Below are 21,258 nucleotides of genomic sequence, written 5' to 3'. Positions count from 1 at the left end.
TACAGATACTGCTTTATATACAGTAACTCACTGTTATTCTAAGTACACTATGGGAAAACACTATTCATAATCCCCACTTCACAAATGAGGAAATTGGTACAAAGAGGCTAGGGAGTTTCCTCAAGGTCGTAAGATTAGAGCTCAGGAATCTTGCCTTGGAGCCTACAGTGTCAGTCTTGGTTCTGAAATCAATTCCTCCGATTTGATTTTCTTCTCTCAGCACGTACTTTCACCCAACACCTATCCTTTCTTTTGACACCTTTTGTTCAGCTACTATGAGTTCAGATTTTTGACACCTACACCTTGAAATAAGAAATAGTACATAAAATAAAACCAGAGTATAAAACAGGTATATGTTAGATATCGTCTATGTATGGGGAATGGTTACATATATTTCACATATGCATAGAAGTTTAGTGCTAAAAGCACTTTAAGATACTTGCCTTTTATTTTACTGAGAAAGAATTTAAGCCCCCCAAAAAGCACTGGTCTTAGTTGTCACACAGATGTGATAAGGGAGAAATGGTCTGTTAAAGAAATGTCGTGGACACATTCATTTATGGAGGCCCTACTAGGTATAGAAACATGTCCATTGTTGGGAGACAAGCATGTGGAAGTTTTGTGGGCTTTCCAGGTAAGTGCACCTATTTATTTAATACCCGGCTCTTCTACTTACAGAGTAATGGGACCAGGCTAGGCTTACAGTGTAATGGGACCAGGCTAGGCAGTCAGGAAAGCTGGCCTATGAGAATCTCACCCTTTCAGTGAAAGGAGAAAAGGGAAAGGAGGGAGAGAAAGAGGAAGGAACTTAGAGTCAGTGTTAACACTTTTATTGTCAAGTTTCCAAAATGAGGTGAAAGAAAATAAAATGTAGATATGGGGAAGATCTGAACATGGTGAAAAGTAGTATCTGTAGATTCATACTGAAGTTTCTATAATGTTTTATTGGCTTAGATGACCACCAACGGTGCATGAGGGCAACTAGGTTATTTTTTAAACCTACAGAAATTTAAAATACTCCTTAAAAGTAGTGTATTACATTTTACAAAGTTTTGGTTTTAGTTGCTTGTTTTATTTTCTATAGATTCTGACCTTCATTATAGAAGAAATAATGTTCTCACAGTGCTAATCAATCCAAAATTAATTTCATACATAGGTAATTATACTTAGAATGAATTACTTCTTAATCATAGTTCCATGTTAATCAGTGTGATGGATGATCGTTCCATTGCCAAGCATGATTCAAATAAATGAAGAACAACTTAATGTGAGGCTTTATGTAGGATTTAAAAAATAATAATATTAATGGGCAATAGGTCAATTTAAAGTTTTGACTATTCCTCACAGGAAATTCTACTTCAGTCTCACAGTTCTTTTTAACCTCAGTAGTACTTACAGAGATAAAAATAAAGGGATTCATACAAACAAAAACAAAAACTGACAGCATTTCAGGGTCATCTCTGCAGGCTTCTTGGTTTTCTTTCTCTTCTTTTTTTAGTGGATAAAAGTGGTACTAAAAGTTGCTTTGAAAAAAAGAAAAACGAAAGCAAACAAACTACTTCCAATGCTGTCCTGCTAGTATCTGTTGATGTTTTCCATTCCTCTCTTTCATTCTGCAGGTGTAACAACTGTTCTAACAATGACAACTCTAAGCATCAGTGCCCGGAATTCTCTCCCCAAAGTGGCTTATGCAACTGCTATGGACTGGTTCATTGCTGTTTGTTACGCATTTGTGTTCTCTGCCCTAATTGAATTTGCAACTGTTAACTACTTCACCAAAAGAGGATGGGCTTGGGATGGGAAGAGTGTAGTAAATGACAAGGTAAGTGAGAACTTTCTTCTCACCATGATTAAGAGAATCCCTTGGCAGATTTAGCTTATAACAGATACTTATTACAGATATGTTCCTAAAAATTGGCATTAAGAAGATTCAAACATAAATCATAATTTTATGGATAGATATAGTATAAAATTATGATTTATGTTTGAATATATGTGTGTATATATGTATGTATGTGTGTACACATCTATATGAATCATACATATTTCTTTTAAAGTGTGCTGTTGCCTGAAATCCTTTAGGAGTGCTCATAATAGTAATACTTCTGTTAAAACCACTCCCTAGCATCTGGTGAGCTCTGACAAAGTGTCATGTACTGTGCTACTGTTTTTTTTACAAAAACTGCTCTGTGATACAGTCTTCACATCAACTTTATAATTAGAGTCTCTTTTTTAATTCTCTCTCTTTTTTTTCTGATGAAGAAGCTGAATCTTAGTGAAGATACTTACTTGCCAGAGCTCACCCAAATAGTTAATAAGTATACTTGAACCCAGATCTGTCTGGTCATTAAATCCACACTGCTTCACAATAAAGAGATTTGGAAAGGGAAGTGGGTGTTGCCTTTACATGCTATAGAATTTCAGGCCCTATCGGTGGGTGAAGTACCCTTCACTTACCCCCATCTCTGCAGGGATGTAAAAGTCCATGCACGTTGTTATCGCTCCCATGTTATATGAAAAATAAGTAGGTGCTGAAATATCTAGAAATTTTCAGTTGCTCCTGCAATCTATAAGAGAAAAGTTATTTATTTTAAACACTAACTTCTTTCAGGGTCATCGGTGTCCATTTTTAGGTTTCAAGTACTGAGGCTAGTGGGAGTTTTGTGCAGTTGTTTCCTTTCTTATTCTACAGATTATTATCCATCTGGCTTAAGAGGAGGCTTTGGGTTTATCATAATTCGCTATAAAAGCTTTTTAATAAGAGTTAAAAGTTCTACTTGAAGGATTTCTTTTCACAATATGTCTACTTAAATGCTCTCGCATTAAATTTGGAATGATATACTTGCTGGTTTCATTTCTTTTGCAGTTATTTGAATATAAATATTTTTCCTCATTTCCATGAAAGTATTGCAGTTTAAGCATTCAAACATGGTATAGTTTAAAAGTTCTGCTCTTGTCCCTTAATTTTGAACAGTGTAGAAGTTTTAATGAGTTCTTGTTTATTTCATTTAAAAGCTATGTTTTGCATAGTAACAGCCAATGAGTAAATATTAAAGGGAATGTGATTATTTTCTATGTCTAACCTCCTTGTAATTTCAACATTTCCATTACATTTTATTGTTGATTTATATTTTCGTTCCCCATAATATACTGCTTTGTCATTGCTATCTATGAAATAACTTATTTTTAGTTATATTAGTTATACATGCACTTTCATACTAACATTTTTTTGAAGATAACATGGTAGTTAGCCCTTTGTAAGTATGTCATAAGAGATAGTGGCTTGTGATATAAATGCCCCATATAGAAAAGTATTGATATGTTGTGTTTTAGTGCTATGAAGGTGTCTAATTTACATTATGAGTTGGCATATCAAATAATATGTCTTCTCAACTCTCAATGACTTCTCAACTTCAATTTGAAAAAAAAAAATAGAAGTACCTGTAAATGCAAAAACACATTCTTGAAAATGCGTTCTAAAAGCAATACCCTACTATTAATGAATACTGGATTTATCTCTACCTATGTATCCAGTCACATGTAGTGAAGATGAGTCTAGGTCAAATCCATTGATGTCCCAACCTAATTTGCAGGAAAACAACTAATAAAGTTTATATTGTGTCATTTCTCACTGGTTCACGTTTAATGATTAAGTTAAAGGAAACATTACATCGGCACATTGCTTGTTCTTATTCACATTTTCATAGCTAAACTACCAAATACAGTGCCAGATTCTTCAGAAATTTTTGTTGAATAAAAGAATAAATGTTCCTGATAGTAAATCTGGCAATGTAATACCAATGAAAAGACTTCTTTTCCTTCATGGAAAATCTTTTAAAACTTTACAATGGTGAATTTATCAATGGGTACCTCAATCCAATTTCATGATTCAGATGAATTTTGGGAAGTGTTTTCTAAACCTACCTTAGAAATACCAGGTCCTTAGAACTGAAAGGAAATTAAATAGAGAGCCCCAAACTAGCCATCTGCCCCCCAAAATATATATCTCGATGCAGTCTACTTATGTTTTAGTTTTTCTTAAATTTAATTTTTAAGTGGAAAATAATATTTTTCTAGAGATACAGAGTTTTAATCTACAGGCCATCGACTAGTGGAAGTCCTCTGCTTTTGAAGTTGATAAACATGTGTAAATTATCTGTTAATCCAAAGAGCATATGAAAAATTCTTGAAAAATTTTTAACTGGCATGTATTAATTTGCCTTATAAGAATAATCACTGATATATATTATATATATATAATCTTCAAAAAATGTGTACACATTTGAAGAAATGAAAAAAACTATTAAAATTACAATGATGGTAACCACTTTGAGCACCTCTTGTAATTGCAGAAGTCAAACATGGCTTGTATTCATCTTCTGTTACTGGTATATATTGAGTATTACCATTTTAATAAAGTTTTTTCCTCTCTTAAAATGTGTATATTCTTTCTTGGCACCATTTTTTTTTGGCACCATTTTTTTGGTACCCTCTGTATTTATGTTATATGTTTGAAAAAATAAATATGTATTTAATATACAGTTCACATGTAGATTGTGCTCTGATGATATCTAAAGTTAAATAAGTAAATCCCCTCACTTTATATTCAAGTTACATTTGAGACCTCTATTAGAAGACAAAGGCTACTTTGCTCTGTGATCTTGAGCAAAGATCACTTTTAGCCTCAGGTGTGAAATTAGACAATAAAACCTTGTCATTATAAACATGCATAAAAATGATCCAACTTTGATTTCCTTCCATATACAAAAGTATCTGTTTATGCAACCCCCTAAGTTCTTCTGGAACATTCCCTTACACCCAATGTTCTTCCACTTGCCCAAGATTAATTGTTCTATTCCAATCCTTGATTCCTTCTTGTTCCTTTCTCAAAATTGATCCATTGATTATTATTTTTTTCTCTTATTTCTTCAAAGCCATCTTCTCCTTTTTAACTGCCTCCTTCCTTTTAGTTTATAAAGATACTGTATATTCTTAATTCACCATAAAGACAAAAACAAATCTCTCTTCATATCCTGTCACCCATTCCCCCATACTCAGATTTTACCCTCTTTTTCTCCATTTGAGCTTTCTGAAAGTATTGCTCACTTTCAATTTAATTATCAACCTAACTGTAATCTGATTTCCTTTCTATTTATTGTTCTGTAATTGAAGGGCACCAATAACCTCCACATTTTCATGTCAGGTAATAATTTTCCATTTTTCTCAATGGATTTCCATTGAACTCAAAATATTGTTATACTCCAGAAGTCTATTTTGGGCCCAACTCAGCGACGTTTCCTCTTCTTTTCCTCTTTAAAATGAGCCTGAGAATCTCAGCTTTCTTCCCTCAAATTCTGGCAGCTGCCACTATTCATTGTATTCTTTGTGATTCTCTGCCCGAGTTCAGAGTGGATCCAGTCTCCGTACCATCTGCTCTTGTTTATCCCCAAAGACAGTCATTTGACTTTATTTTATGTTGTTTTTCTTTTAACTGTTCACTATGTCTTCTCACTTTAAGAGTTTTGCTGAAAATATTTGTAGGAATGTCTTAGACCATATTAGCTTAGCTCCTTGAGTAAAGCCAGGAACTAGTCTGCAACACTAAGCCCACTGTCCACCCGTATACTGTTCCCAAATAGATAATCCCACTCATCCCACTCATCAGCACAAATATAAATTCTCAGGAAATTTCTGAATTTTTTTCTCCCCTCCAAATGATTATTTCCCTTTGTAAGTTTGTCTAGTCCCCTCTTCTTTTGTATTAAAGCTTTATCACAGTTTGTAATTGCATATTCGTGTCTTAACTCATTCATCGATCATGATAACAATGACCATATTTATTAATAAATCATGTATCCCTGTCCCTTTGCACAAGGCTTTCTATATATTAAGTGTTCTATAAATATGATATGGATTAATGAAGTAGGAAAAAATCAGATTTACAACCAACAGATTTATCTTACCTTCCACAGTTATTATCTACAACTGTACTCCATGCCTTTCTTTTAACTTCCAAGATTATATGCCCAACCTATACCCTGGGCATTTCTACTTGTATCTAACATCTCAATCTTTACATGTATATTTTAAGAGATGGAAGAAAGAATAAACAAAACAAACTTCCTAAATTAATTTTATATCTTCGCCCAGCCCGTGCCTATTTTTCCTCTGTACCTCAGTTCATGGGAAAACCTAGTACATCACGTACCAAAAACTTGGAAGTGTCCCTTAACATCTAAGCAATCATCAAATGGTGTCCATTTTCCTACCTATATGCCCTAGACTGTGTCCTTACCATCTCTTATTGTTTTGACTTTTTACTTCTTTTTATCTCTAATCATGTCTCCCTTGAATCCATCCTCTACATTAGTTCCAGGGTTGTCTTTCTAAAACGGAAATCTGATCATTTAATTTCTCAGCTCTTTAATGCATTGTCAAAAGCACTTCTTCAAGCAGCTGAGCTGGTATGGTCCAAGTTTATAGCTTTTTCATCTATTGATTTGCATAATGATAGTAAGGAATTATTTTTGTTATTTTTTTGTGTGCTTAGTACTATGTTCCTGGGAATATCACCATTTTAGAAACTGAAGAAATATAGGACTGGTCAAGGAAAGTTGCTTGCTCAGGATCACATTTCTAAGAAGAGGTGGCCCCGATATTAAACACAGATCTAAATCTGTGCTCATGTTCTTCCTCTGGCCATTACATACATCCCCAAGTGCCCGTGCCTCTGCACATCTGCAAGACATTAGATGTGCTGATTCCTCTTGCTAAACTGCCCTGGCCTTTCTTACCTAACTGATGAACTCCTACTCATTCCCTGAGATCCAGCTGATATTACTTAATCTTGAAACTTTCCAAACAAATCTAATTGCCATAATGTTTCTGCAGCACCTGGTACACATTCTTTTATGTAGCCTCATTAAATTATACATTTATTGTAAATACATCTGTTTCTAACAGCAGATTACATGCTCTAATAGGATAGTAGTTTTGTCTTATTCATCATTTTCTCTGCCGTTACCTAGCATACCGTTTAGCACATAATTTATTTGAATTAAATTTAAAAAATAGATACTTTAATCTGTTGAGATAATTTCCATTTATAAATGTTCGACACCGCTCAAGCAAAGCATTTTCTCTGGAAATACACTAGATATTAAATTACTGAAAACACAGATATTGCAACATAATATCCAAACTAACATAAAACGTGTCATTGCTTTGTGATTCACTCCTTGCAATTCATAGAAAACATCACTTTTCAAGTGTTTTTATTTGTTTATTTGCATGTTCTGACATCCTGTCTTGTTCCAAAAGCATTTCAGGCAGTTTACCAAAGAATGCATGAACTTAAATTCCTATAAAATAATATATAAATAGAAGTAGGAAATCAGAATAAAGGGAAATAGACTGTAAATATGGCCACTATTAGGGCCAGAACATTAACTGTTGTTCATAGCTAGAGTAACTAAGCTTCAAATTCTGAGCATCTTGGCAGCAAATCATGGGGGCTGGGAGGAAATGTTACTTTTCTTTAATCAAAAAAGTGGAAGCATAAATTTCCTCAGAACAAAAGTTTTTCCTGTACTGAATTCTCTTCTGAAAACAATATCATATGGGTTTTCTATTAAGGAAAGCTGGGTACTGTTGCAAGTAGTAATGTCACCATTTTCCCAATAAACTCAGTAATGAATTTCATATTGATGTTTCTTGTAGTCCCCTTCAATAAAAGCTGAAGGCATTACACTAACATACAACTCAGTGAAGGCAATTCTTCAAGGAGCTAAGCTAATATGGTCCAAGTATATAGCTTTCTCATGGCCCAATTTAATCCAAGGAAAGACTTTAGAGTACTTAGAGAAGTGGATGGACTGTATAACCTTCAAACAATCTTCTGTAAGTATCACTTTTCTCAGTCAGGGTGGTTAGCAAATAGTTAACAATAGCATTGTCTGATCAGGGAACATGTTGTTTTACAAGTAATAGGCTTTCTAGTAGCCACGATGACTGTAAAAAAGCAACATGACATGTAGAAAGAGCATAGATGTGCCACTTTGGAGACATGGTGTTTTCTCCAAAGTCTGATATACTTAGTTTTATATTTATGAAAGCTCCATTTCTTTATTCTGAGGGACAAATTGGAGATGCTTTCCAACTTTGAAACCATGTAATTGTATTTTTATGTATATGCCAGGTCACTTCACCAATAGGTGTCTATATTTTAGCTAGAGAATGTGCTCAAGTTATTAACGTATTATTTTACCTGATATTCTAAGGAAGCCAAGATTGGTTTGACACTATGGTGTAAGACATTTTGATGGCTGTAATCAGGAAATTTCCACACTTGAATTTCTAAATATATATTCAGACACTCTGATAAAGTAATAAACTCAGAATATTATGAATTCTGTAAAAAATCATTTAAAAATAGAAAAATTAATTAATGTGAGTTATATTTCCTTTTCATTCCACTTCAGTAGCAGCATCAGCAAATTGTATAGCAGCTAATTTACTTTTTCCCCAGATAGTGTATAAAAATACATCATTTACTGATTTTGTTCATAAATCATATTTTCCCTTTTCCCACTTTTATAAGTCTCAATCACCAGTAAAACACCTTCTAAAAACATTGTCTTTTAGTTGAGCTTATTTTATTATTTCTCAATCTCTTACATCTCCAGATAGTGAAATTGAGAACTTTTAGGATAATTACATAATAGAATTGTAGAATAAACTATTGAAATCTGTTTCTATCAATCTACAAAATATTTATTGTATTCTACAAATACTATATATATACATATATATGTATGTACATGTATATATATATATATATATATATATATATATATATATATATGTTCAGAATAACCATTCTAGTATCTGCCATTCATTTATCATTAAACAAGCATTTTTTAGAGCCTGCTCTGTGCTAGGAACTATTTTAGGAGCTGTGCATTGCACAGTCTATGCCTTCAAGGAGCTTACCATCAAGTGGAAGAGAAAAAAGAAGTGAAAACAAATATACGTGCCATTATAGAGACAAGCACATGATGCTGTGGAGGCACATGGAAGGGGGACTTACTGATGTAGGAAGTGATGTCTCAACAGATGTGATTCTGAGATGAGTCAGCGCAAAATGTATCTGACTTAGAGGACTAATGTGGGTTGATTACCAGTTCCTGGCTTTACAGTGGTACAATTCACAGGTTAGGGAATACAGGAGAGTGTAAGATTTAGGCTGGCTTGGTTCATTTCTCGAAATTTTACGTTTTAGAAACCTGTGGGCTATGTAGGTGAAGAAGTCTAGTGAAACATAGGGGGTAAGAATTCTAATGAGAGAAATTATGTCAGTCATCCATACGTAGTTATTTAAAATTAACAGAAAGCCGTCACAGTTATTTAAAATGAACAGAAAACAGTAGTGCCAGTTTGCCTTGATTTCCCCTATTCTCCTTCATTTTGGTCTACATCTTCACATTTAACATTATTTTTCACTCATATTTTCAGCCATATCTGGCCTTATGCTTCAAGAGATATGAAGTGGCCTACCTAAGAGCCTTCAACTGGAAATGGTAAAATGAGACTATGAGAAATTAGGCAGTATGAACTATCAAAGCTTGCCTAGGTTTCAAAAGAATCTACATAGGGACATGAGCATTAAAAAAAATTATCTCGTGGCAGTGGGTACTGGTTTGAACAGTTAACATGGCAATAGACTTCATTGCACTATATCTCTTTCAGGGCCTGAGGGTCTGAGTGTAAGTAAGCCAAGGATTACACTAAATAAAGTAATTTAGTCTAAAGTGGTCAAAATCATGTATTCTGCATGCTGCTGGTTTGACTTGATTGAAGGTTTGCATGATATTCAGAGGACGGTATAACACAGTATCAACTTGGTTGTTTTATAGACGGTAGTAATGAATAGGCAAGGCAGTATCTTCTAGTGATGGCCTGAAGTATGTATATTCTTTGGTACTAACACTAGCAGATCTCTGTTTTACAAAGAATAACAATAGAATATATTTTGTAGATTTAATCTGTCCTACTGTGCTTTAGCATATTTTAGAATTGTAAGTCAGCTTTGAATTCAGCAGTATGTTTTCTTTATACACATGATTTTAATGTTAAATAGATAGGAACACTTTGCTTTACCGTGTGTTTGTGGTAATTATTTTCCAATGGCCTGAGGAGAGTTATTTTATCGTTTAAAATAAGACTTTAAACTTCTGAGCCAGAAAGGCTTTACTGGGCTATGTCTAGGAACTGAGAAGGTTGAGGGTGCTCTGCCCTTCAGTGAATAAATTGGTAAGAAATAAGAGGTGCCATCCCCTGGGGTTTGACTACGGATAGTATTGATGGCTGTTGCGCTTTCTTCTTGCTACTAATTCTGAAAATAGTCAAGTTTTCAAGTTCCAAGGGAGCATTTAGAAACCATCACCTTTTCAAGTGCTGAGACTGCCTCTGAAGTTTATGTTTGATATTCAGAAATTGAAGCCATACTTGAAACAACAGAAAAAAATATGAAATTTTGTTATTTGGAACTAAGTCAATAAAAATTACAAATGTATATTGGAATGGCTTTTAACACTGCTTATTATAGTGTCCACAGTGTTGGGATGAAACAAAAAAACACCAACACACAAATATACAGAGCTCATGATAGGTTCGTACTTATCGGTACAGCCCTTCCCGGTATTGTTTATTTGCATTCCTCAGAGTATCTGTTCTGATTTGTTAATGTTTCTGCTCTAGTGTCTGTTACATATTTTTAGTATTACCTGTGCGTTTATATACAATTGAAGGGCATTCAAGTGAGGAGCAGGAAGGGTGCTGGTAAGAGTTAGTACAGAGTTTCTATTAGTAGACTCCTCTTGCAACAAAGAACATTTATTTGCATTTCATGTTTCTTTGTCTAATGTCTAAATTCTACACCATAATCCCTGACCCAACTCAAGTGTACCTCTTTCATGAAACCTTCTTTGAGCTCCTCCATGTGGTGTTTATGTCTTCTTCCAAAGATATAAGATATTGTTATCTATACATCGTATATGCCAGTAATCATTGTCTGGTATGTAATTATAAATTTCACTACTCTCCACTAAGAGACTATGTTTTTCACGGTGGTTTGGCCTACTTATTAGTTCATTTGATTCTCCCAATAATCCCCTGTGTCTTTGGTATAATTATTTCCTTTTTTTCAAACTAGAAAACAAAACAGGGAGAGGTTAAGGAACATTCTCAAAGCCCAAATTCTCTATAAGTGCAATTTGATATCATTTTCAGTGATGCTTAGGTATAGTTGAAATAGCATAAGCACTGTATGTTGCATACTTAATGGGTGAAAGAGTCCTTTTAAAAGATTGATCTAGTAACATAAACTTCAATTGGAATATTTTAGGGAAAAGTACTTCTAAATTTCAAACTGCTTCCTCAGGGAGAAAGTCACATAGCATAGTGTTTAAAGCAGAGGTTTAGAAGTCACGCACAGTTAAGTTTGTGTGTTTTTTCATCCCGTTAATAGACAGGAGACCTAGTCATGAAACTTCTTTAGCTGCCAGTTCTAAATTTGTAACACGGGGCTAATACTAGAACTTTCTTCCTATCCAATAGTGAAGTTTGTCACGTATGATACCCTCAAGGCTTACCATTCAACCTGACACATCTTCGTGCTGAAAATGTGTTAGCTATCATCTCCTTATCAGTTACACACTTTTGGCTTACCCTCCATTTGTACCATGGTAACTCCAAGTGTCACTACTGACAAAAGACTATTTTATAGCTTTTTGAAAGTTGCAAATGGTAATCCCTCAGTGCTTTTCCTTTTATACTCCAGCCTCATTAGCAGGGGAAAAGGAGAGGGACAAATCTGATGGCTGTAAAGGCTAGAGAGCCCAAGCCTAGTTTCAGATCCTCCTGAGCTTTCAGAGGCCCTTTTCTGTCGTATTTTACTTGAACATTTTGATAATTACTGACTCAAAATAATGAATTCTAGGCCAATTGGTCCTTTAAATTTGTTGTAGACTATTCACTATTTTGCATAATTCATTGCTGGCTCAATTTTGTTTGCATTTTGATAACTAACACTGCATTTATATTTGTATAGAAATGCAGATAAATACTATTTATATCTCAGGTTTCATTAATTCGGCTGCCTGTTATGTGCCTACCTGGTAGAAGTCATCATGCTAAGTGTTTAGGTTACAATGGTGAACAAGACAGAAGAAGCACAAGTCTTCACTGAACTTAGATTCTAATGAGAAAGAACATAATCACACAACTATATAATTATGCAACTGAAGAAAGAAATTATACAACTAAAGAAAGAAATTACACATTTTGAAAAATGCTTTGAGGGCAATAAACTCGGTGTTATGAAAGAGCGTATATGGGGAACAAGGATACATTAGACAGAGTGGGTAAGGAAGGCCTTTCTGAGGAAATGATATTTGAACCAGGGTCAACATACGAGAGGGAACTGATCACCTGAAAGACAAGATGGAGGAAAGACATTCGAGGTGGAGGAAATATTGTGGCCAAAGGCACCAAACAAGGAAGTATTCTGAAAACTGAAGTTATGTCAGTGGGACTGGTCAGTGGGACTGAGCACAAGAAAAAAACCAGAGTAAGAAGTACTGATTTCATTCTAAGTTCCATGAGATAGGATTGAAAGGATTTAAGCAGAGGAGTGACATGATCCAATTTATGTCTTAGAAAAAAAAATCCCTGTGTCTATAGTGTGTTTAGTGATTGGACAAGGTCATGCCAAGCTGGGAGAGCATTCAGGACTATCCATTCATCCAGGCAGGAGATAATTGTGACACCTAGACCAGAGTCGGTGAGAACTGATCTGGGGGATTATAAGGAGAAACAGGTTGTGCGTGAGTGAGGCAAAAATCAAAAAGGTTATATTTCATCTTACTTCTGTGTTTTTAGTGTTTATTACACTGCCATTTATATATGGTTATAATTTCCCACCATCTGAGTAAAGCATTGCTATTTTATTTTGACACAAAGGGAGGAAATCCTGTTTACAAGTTAAATAAATTAAATTTCTCTATTCAGAATTTGAGATCATTCATTGTAGATGATCATTCCTCTTGTTAAAATATTTTTACATTTCACGTATTCATTCACTCATTCATTCAACAAATATTTGAGTTACTTGTAATAGTCAAAATATTGTATCATTTATTAAAGTTGTATTTTTCATTGTTTGTTTTCCTTGTGAACAACAAAAAAAATGGCTCTCCAGGAAAACGGTGTCATTGATCTTACTCTGGGGATTTCCTCACCCTCCTGGTTTTAAGACTTAATAAACTCTTTTTTATTTATTTACCTAAATTATTTCTTTCTAATGGATAATTGATGTTTATCAAGATACTTTTCTTCAGAATTTGAACTGGAGTTTGGAAATCGCTCAGCCCATATTCTGTTAATTCCTGTGTTTTTCAACAGAAAAAAGAGAAGTCCTCTGTCATGATACAGAACAATGCCTACGCAGTGGCTGTTGCCAATTATGCCCCGAATCTTTCAAAAGACCCGGTTCTCTCCACCATCTCTAAGAGTGCAACCACGCCAGAACCCAACAAGAAGCCGGAAAACAAGCCAGCCGAAGCCAAGAAGACCTTCAACAGTGTTAGCAAAATTGACAGAATGTCTAGAATAGTTTTCCCAGTTTTGTTTGGTACATTTAATTTAGTTTACTGGGCTACATATTTAAACCGGGAACCTGTATTAGGGGTCAGTCCTTGAATCTAGACACAGGCTAACTTTGGGATGGATGGCGACATTAAGCTTGGTTTGTTTTGCTATGTACAGTCTGACTAATAACTGCTAATTTGTGAACCAACATGTATAGTGTGTATATAGCGATGTAGCTTACCAGTACACCTCTAATAGAGACACGCATTTGCTCACTTGAGGAACTGCAAGCAGAAAGCACCCCATGCCCAAATGTTGTTTTGAGATTTGCCCTAGGGACTGGTTTAAGGTGAGTTTCAGATGACCTGACTTATTGCCTCTTTTAATAGCAATGAAAATGCAAGAGCCTATGCCACACTTGAGGAACTCTTTTGACGTAGGTCTTAATTGGAGTATTTTCTACTGTTGCCTAACTATAATGTAAGATACCATTGTCATTCCAAGACAAATTCTTCTAAATAACAGAACCTCATACCTGCAACATTAGTTCCCCTCCTGAGTGCTCAGAATCCTCCTAGCGTAATTGGAAGCTTAGCACACCTCTGAAGAGAAACTTAGCGATTTGACATCAGCTTTTAATTACTCTGTATAGTATCTATAGCCATGTACATATTACAGCATGACAAGCTCAAATAATTATGAGTAGCCCCTGACAGGAGTTAATTATGCCTAGAATTTAATAACTATTGGAATGTCATGGTCATTGCATTTTTAGCGTCAGCTTATTTGAAAGTAATAAATGAAATCCAAAAGATCTTTTTAATCACTGGAAGCTACCTTAAATTAAAAAAGGTAACATTAAATGTGTCTTACTCTTTCCAGGTATGAGTTGTATTGACATTGATCAGCTAAATTTTCTTGGTGCTGGAGACTGGAAAAAGCATCCAATTTGGCTGCTGTAGAGCAACATTCATATTGGATTAGAAAATTGTGCCAAAAACTCCCACCAATGAGAATTCATAGGTGTCGCAGATTATAGATGAGCACTTATATGATTCTCTTCTTTCCTGTTTACTGCAAATTCTGCCTTAAGGCTTCTTTTCATCAGGACTTAGAAGCCACTAATTACAAAGGAAAGAGCAGTTAATTGGCACATTTTTCTGTCTTGGAAGCAGTGCTTTCAGATAAGAATTAATGTAAATCTGCTTTTGTAAATTGCAACTTTAAATTTCGCTGACTCAAATTTACAATAGCTTTGTATACCAGAAGAGGTTTTGGTAAGAGTTGAACATTTTTAAACTGAAACTTCAAAGCGTTACCAACAGATTGTGAATTAATTCACATGCACAAACACAATACACAATTAGCTAAATTAGAACACACACACATACACAAACACATAGCTAAATTACAAAACCACAGTTTTCAATTTTATATAATTGCTAAATATTCATTTGCTAAAAATTCATTTTTCATTTAATATTTAAAAAATACTCTTTATGCCCCTGAAATATGTTAACAGAAGTTAACAATTGTGTCTCATGCCTAGATTCAACGTTCTGGCAAACGTAAAACCCTTTTGACTCACATATACATTAGCAGTTATTAGTTGACTTTTACTAATAGGTACACCTTTATGGTGGTGTTTTTGTAGAAACATAAGTAGTCCAATAGTGGCATTTCTTGCAATTTTGTACAGTATTTCAGTATAGTGCATTACTAGGTATAAAATCAATAAAAGGAATATCTTACTGAAATAAGCAAAATCACAACAAAAATTTCTGTTCCTTTGCCTCGTTTAAGTTTTGTTTTTCTCATTTTCTTTGTTTTAGTGTGATTCTATTATGTGCTTTGCATGATTGTATTATTACCAAGGTCACAAATGCATCTTATCAACAGAATTTGCCATGAAGATAGTCTTGAAATTCAAAATTCCCTCACAAGAGGTAATCCATCATCCTTATTAAAATAAATTGTTATATGAGCCAATAAATGCATTTCTTTAATTCCCTTTCAATAACACCTTCTTTGTCATCTAAATAGTTTGAAAATGTGCACTTTATTTCTACATTGAAATGGAAGATATCCTATTTTCGTATATATTTAAAGCATAGCTCTTCGGTGTAGTTTAGGGGAGTGTGCAGTAGTCTAAGAATGTACACAATGCTTGAAGGCAAGCAATAAAAATGCTTCGTACGGTATGCATTATTAGACAATTTGAAAATGTTGTTCTTATAAGTTCTGCATTGCCCCCTTAATGTCTGACTATAAATTATAAATTTATAAATATGTACACATGTAAAAATAGTTGTAAATAGCATTTCTGTAGGACAAAAGAAAAGACTCATCTATATCTCTGGCAAAGGGCTGCACCTACATTGATGGCACCAGTTTTATTCAAATTTGTTGTAGACTGACCAGAAAAGTTATCATTATTGTTATTTTTATTTTTAGTTTCAGTTGAAAATCTTATTTTAGCCTGATGACATCCTAACAGTTCAGATTTTCTGATAACATGGATCAGGATTTTCTATTATTTCTCTTTGTTGTATTTTTTCACACATTTTAATCTTTTAACATTTAGAGAAATCAAAAGGAGCCTTAGGTCTTGCTGGAGAGAAGGAGAATGCTCCATGGAAAATGATTTTAAATGATAAAACCATAGCCTTCACAATTATCTTCCCTTCTATAAACTATTTTGAAACAGAAATGTGACATGGATTTATTAAAATAAGACTAATTTTTCAGGAAACACATTTCTAATATACTAATAGTCATCTCTTTGGCCCACAATATTATGCCTATTTTATGCAGTTGTACATTGACATAAAGGGTTATGGTGTGTAAAAAAATGTAGATAAATACATGTACATATATAGAGATATAATCTCATTTTGTATAGCTACTACTGTGATTCAGCTAATATTTATTCAACAAATGTTTTTTTACCTCCTAATATGTGCCATGCAGTGAGGAGGGTGTTAATACCACTCATGTCACACCTACAGAATTCAGTTAAAAAATTAAAGTACATCTCATTCTTATAAAGAGTGAAAATCAAAGAGTAAATGGAACATCAGTTAAGTTAGCACTGAAAGTTGTTTAATTAGCTATGAGCTCACTAGTATGCTAAGATGGTGGCTGTTTCTCTCTTTTCTCCTATCCATGTTCCTAGTTGTTTGAATACAAAAATGGAATTAATATAACCCTTTTATATTTTTTAAACTCTAGTGATTTTTTTTTTTTTAAGTGCCAGTCTTAATGTTTAGCAATCTTTTCAGGGATCTCTCTATTTTGAATTTATCTCAGGTTTGGATAAGTGATCCCCTTAAGCCACATTTGCCCTTCTTTTCTTAAATAGTTCATAGCTTATTTAAAAAGAACACAGAAGCTATTATTTCATATATATATATATATGAAATATATCAAATATGTATTTATATATATATCAAATATATATATATATATATATAAAATATATATATATGAAATATATCTCAAGTGTTTATGATGTGGCTCTTTTTCTATTCCTGGTAGAGGGAACTGAACTCTGCCTGATATAGAGTCTAGTGAGCACCAAAGCTCAATGGATTCTATGGACACTTGACTGGGGCATGGCTTGTCATCATTCCAATGGGAGGAAAAGGGGAGTAGCTCAAATCACCTGCAAGATCATGGTTCTCCAGCATCTATTAACAATATTTTCCAAGTAGTCCATACTTGATGTCCTCATACAAGGCCTGAGAAACACTAACATATTTATTATTACTTAATTTGAAATCTGGGACCCTCTTAATAGGTGTGTTACACAAGTGGTTTCTCTTGTTTGTCTTCTGGCATCCCTACATTCATCTGAATATTTTGAAGTGATTGCCAGATTTTTTTTTTCATATAAAAAGATTCAGAATTTCAAGAGAAGCATGAGCTGACCTATTTCTTCCCTATATTGCATTTATTTTCCTTTTAATTAAGGATTCATGGGCATCTTGAGCTTCCCTTTTATTAATCTAAAATATACAGAAACACAAAATTGAAACTGAGGAGGGTGAAGTTATTTTTAACATCTGCATGCTTGGGAACTCAGGACACGATATCCAAATCTCTCAAAAAGGCATGGACAAGACAAATTATGATATTTTCCTCTTGAATTCATGCTTTAAAAAATGAAATTCACTAATAATTTTTAAGATCCATAATCTTGTGTTATCAACATTATATAAAATACATTTCCATTATTATTAAGCACTCATATTTTCATCATTTTCAAAGACAAATTCAGGACCACAAAAACAAAAAGAGAGAAACCCACCAAAATGATGAGGCTGTTACTGGGTAAACTAAGAGGAGCATTTTCCCCTAACTTCTAAGAAAGGGGAGAAATTATACACACATAATATACAGAAATACCTAACAGTCATGATCCTATCAAGGTATGCATCATGATTAAAATTTTAAAATAAATAAAGTTCATGTAAAAAGCATTTGGTGAAGGTAGTAATCAATAAATTATTCAGTATCTACTTATAAGTATTTTGTATCATGGTTTTCCTTATAATTCTTAATTATCCAACTTATTTAGATCACCGTTTTCAAATTTATTTAGTTAAATTGTTCTATTTTTGTTTATATAAGGAACATTTTCTTATATATGTAATTATATACCCCACTTGAAATCACTCTCTCTGTGTTGTATTTAATGCATTACATCAGATAGTACTGTCAGTAGAGAGGAACAGCTAACAGGTTTATGTTTCCATTTATAGTAATATTCCTGAAGAACTTTTAATAAGGTCTTAGCTTTGATTAGAAGTGTGTGTGTGTGTGTGTGTGTGTGTGTGTGTGTTTCCCAGGTATGAAAGAACATCTTGAGAAATTCAGACAAATTTATGAAATCTAAACTGTTCTATTAATGGATCCAATCACAAGTGTAGTTCTTATTAAACTAGCAATTCATTTATTCAATAGGATAGCATTTTTCAATACATCTGTAACAAACTTACTGGAATTTAGTCCTGAACTATACACATTTTTGTGTAAACATTTTTTCTGATGTATTTTCAGTTGGTTTTTGAGCCATTACATTCAAAATGATATCACGGTTCTGCTTGTAAGACAGAAAAATCCTTCAACTCCAAGTTTCTCAATGGAAGTTTATGAAAGCCTCCATTAAATTAAGTGTCTGGTTGATCATTTGCAAATACCAAGTAATCTACCTTCATTACTGGTTAGTTTCATACCTTTTTGACTTGAAATAGTTCCAAATATAGTCCACAGAGAATTCACCTATAAGTACATGCTAGTCAAGGTTCCAAGCCCTTCTTCACATACATTACCTCATTTAGTCACAACCACCGTAATCACTGTGTGATTATTGAAGTTGTGGAAGTTTAGGATTTCTATATAGTACACGAACACACTAGTCTAACATATATTTAAGGCGAGGTAAGAAATAAAGCTATATTTTTGTTTGTTTTAATTAGAATTTATACTTGTAACTTTGTGAGAGCATCAGTCCAATAAGAAGGCCAACATCTGCTTTCTACTCAAAACCAAGCAAACACTAAATCTAAACTAAGCAATCAAGAGTGTATTTTGTGAGACTACCTATTTATTAACATTGGTTATAATTTAATTTCTGGGAATACACTGCATTTTTTCTTTTTTTAATGCATAGTTACTTATAATGTATAAAAATGCTTAAAATTGATTCAAAACACAAAAGAATCACTTCCTGCTTTATTTAATTCTTTTGCTTTTTGCCAGTTTTGTTAGGAGTTGGATAGGTTTTTATTCACCATATTATTGGTTTCATGACATTTAAATCTGTTGGACATCAAATATTATATATTGATGTCATCACACAATTTGTTACAAATTACTATTAGTAGAAAGAAGCCTTAACTGTCCCCAAATGCTAGTGTTGGAACTCTAAGTTTTGAATTCGTTTGGTTGAGATGAAAATTCCAATTTTCCATGCTTTGTTTCAGAAGACGGACTTTACCATAACATGCTGCCAAATGCAAGCCTGTGTTATTGGGTAAGTGTATTTGTGAAAACAAATGGTCCGAGAAAAGCTAAACAAAGTAGTTAGAATTACTTTAGGGATAATACCATATAGGTTTATTCCCAATTTATTTATGTTTTAAATATTCAACACAGTAATTGAAGCACCTTGCTTTTTTTCACACCCCGTGCCATGTATGAAGACGTTTAATGTGTGATTAGAAAGGCCCAAACAAATTGAACTTAGAGCCACAATTCTTATAAATTAAACTTTGCCATCTATGGAGAAGTCCGTGATTATTTATTGATCTTGGGTGTCTGCTCCATAATCGATTTCAGTTTTTAGTATCCAAATTTTTTCAAAATTTTTATGAACAGATAGAAATTCAGGTTTTGGTGTGCTTTAGTCTGAGGAATGGAACCTTTCATGAAATGTTCCTTTTAGAGGTGATATACATGGAAACCTTAAAACGCTTCACTTGTGGCTAAATTAGAAAAGAAAAAAAAAGCAAACAGGACTGAAATGTTTTTGTCTTACTACAAATCAATAATCAAATCACATGCATAGAGGATGCATGTTAAAGCTCCAAATATAAACTGAATATTCACATTAGGTGAAATTGAAATTTCCAGGTGACAGTATACTGTTAGGGTAGGTTTTTGGTTTGACGAAATTCAGGAGATAATAATATTTGTAATTTGTGACCTTGTTGTAATTGGGAAAAATCACTATTTTTTATGTACGTAAGATACTTTAAACTTTATTGAATGTGTCATTATGCTTGCTGTTTAAAAAAATTCCTAATTAATCACATGCAAATTAATGCTCAACATTACCTTTTTGTACTTATTAAAATTAATTTAAATATACTTGATCTGAAATTTGTGTTTTTTGTACTCTAATCATTACATGTCTGCTCACAAGAATAGAATTTATTGTAAATGTGACTTTTTTATATTGGGATATAAAACTGATATTTTGTAATAGTGATTTTAAATGTTTGTTTAACTTTCTTTTAAAATAAAATAAAAAATTATAGGGTGATAGGAAAAGCATAAACCTACCCTCAATTTTTAGGGGTGGGGTCATAAGTTGATAGTATTGATCTCTTTAACCCAATTAGGAAGTGATGCTACAGAAAACAAAAGTTCAGCCAGGAAATGGGCTGCATTCTATCATAAAGGTGTCACATTTACATGAAACTATTAAATGAAATAAATGTGATTTTATTTTCTTTAGATAGATTTAATTCATCACTCTATTTATAAACTAGAAATATTGCAGTTTTCTAGTTGGATCAATTCTCTTAATGCAGTTTATGTAGATAAGATCCTCTTTTAATTATTGGTATTATTGCTAACATTGCTGAAATGGAATAATTTTAAGTGTCAAAATCTTGTAAAAACAGCGATTTTTATCAATGGTAAATTCTCATACAATATTTCTCAACCCTAGCCACACTTTAAAAAAACCTGAGTAGTTTTAAGAAAACATTGGTACTACCCTAGACCAAATAAAACAGAATCCCAAGAATAGGAGTTATGATACATTTTTAAAAACTCCCCAGGTAATTCTACTCTACAGTAGAATTGATGTGTGTGTGTGTG

General features: G+C 33.4%; 1 protein-coding gene across 6 annotated transcripts in view; it reads left to right on the top strand.

Moving 5' to 3' along the window:
• The window catches only part of GABRA2 (gamma-aminobutyric acid type A receptor subunit alpha2), a 134,124-nt gene extending 117,034 nt beyond the window's left edge, over nt 1–17,090 (top strand). For 3 of the 6 annotated variants that reach the window (XM_074324634.1, XM_074324633.1, XM_074324632.1), the window contains 3 exons: nt 1,620–1,822; nt 7,720–7,899; nt 13,462–17,090. In XM_074324634.1, coding sequence (XP_074180735.1) covers nt 1,620–1,822; nt 7,720–7,899; nt 13,462–13,758 — 680 coding nt within the window. In that variant the 3' untranslated portion in view covers nt 13,759–17,090. The remainder of the gene's footprint in view (nt 1–1,619; nt 1,823–7,719; nt 7,900–13,461) is intronic. The other 3 variants (XM_074324635.1, XM_019741048.2, XM_019741047.2) reach the window with 2 other exon arrangements.
• Nucleotides 17,091–21,258: the final 4,168 nt, after the last annotated feature.

The sequence above is a fragment of the Rhinolophus sinicus genome, linkage group LG02 (genome assembly GCF_036562045.2).
Source record: "Rhinolophus sinicus isolate RSC01 linkage group LG02, ASM3656204v1, whole genome shotgun sequence".
NCBI classification, from domain to species: domain Eukaryota; kingdom Metazoa; phylum Chordata; class Mammalia; order Chiroptera; family Rhinolophidae; genus Rhinolophus; species Rhinolophus sinicus.
The sequence above is the reverse complement of the archived record's forward strand: the minus strand, read 5'-3'. Positions and strand labels throughout refer to the sequence as shown.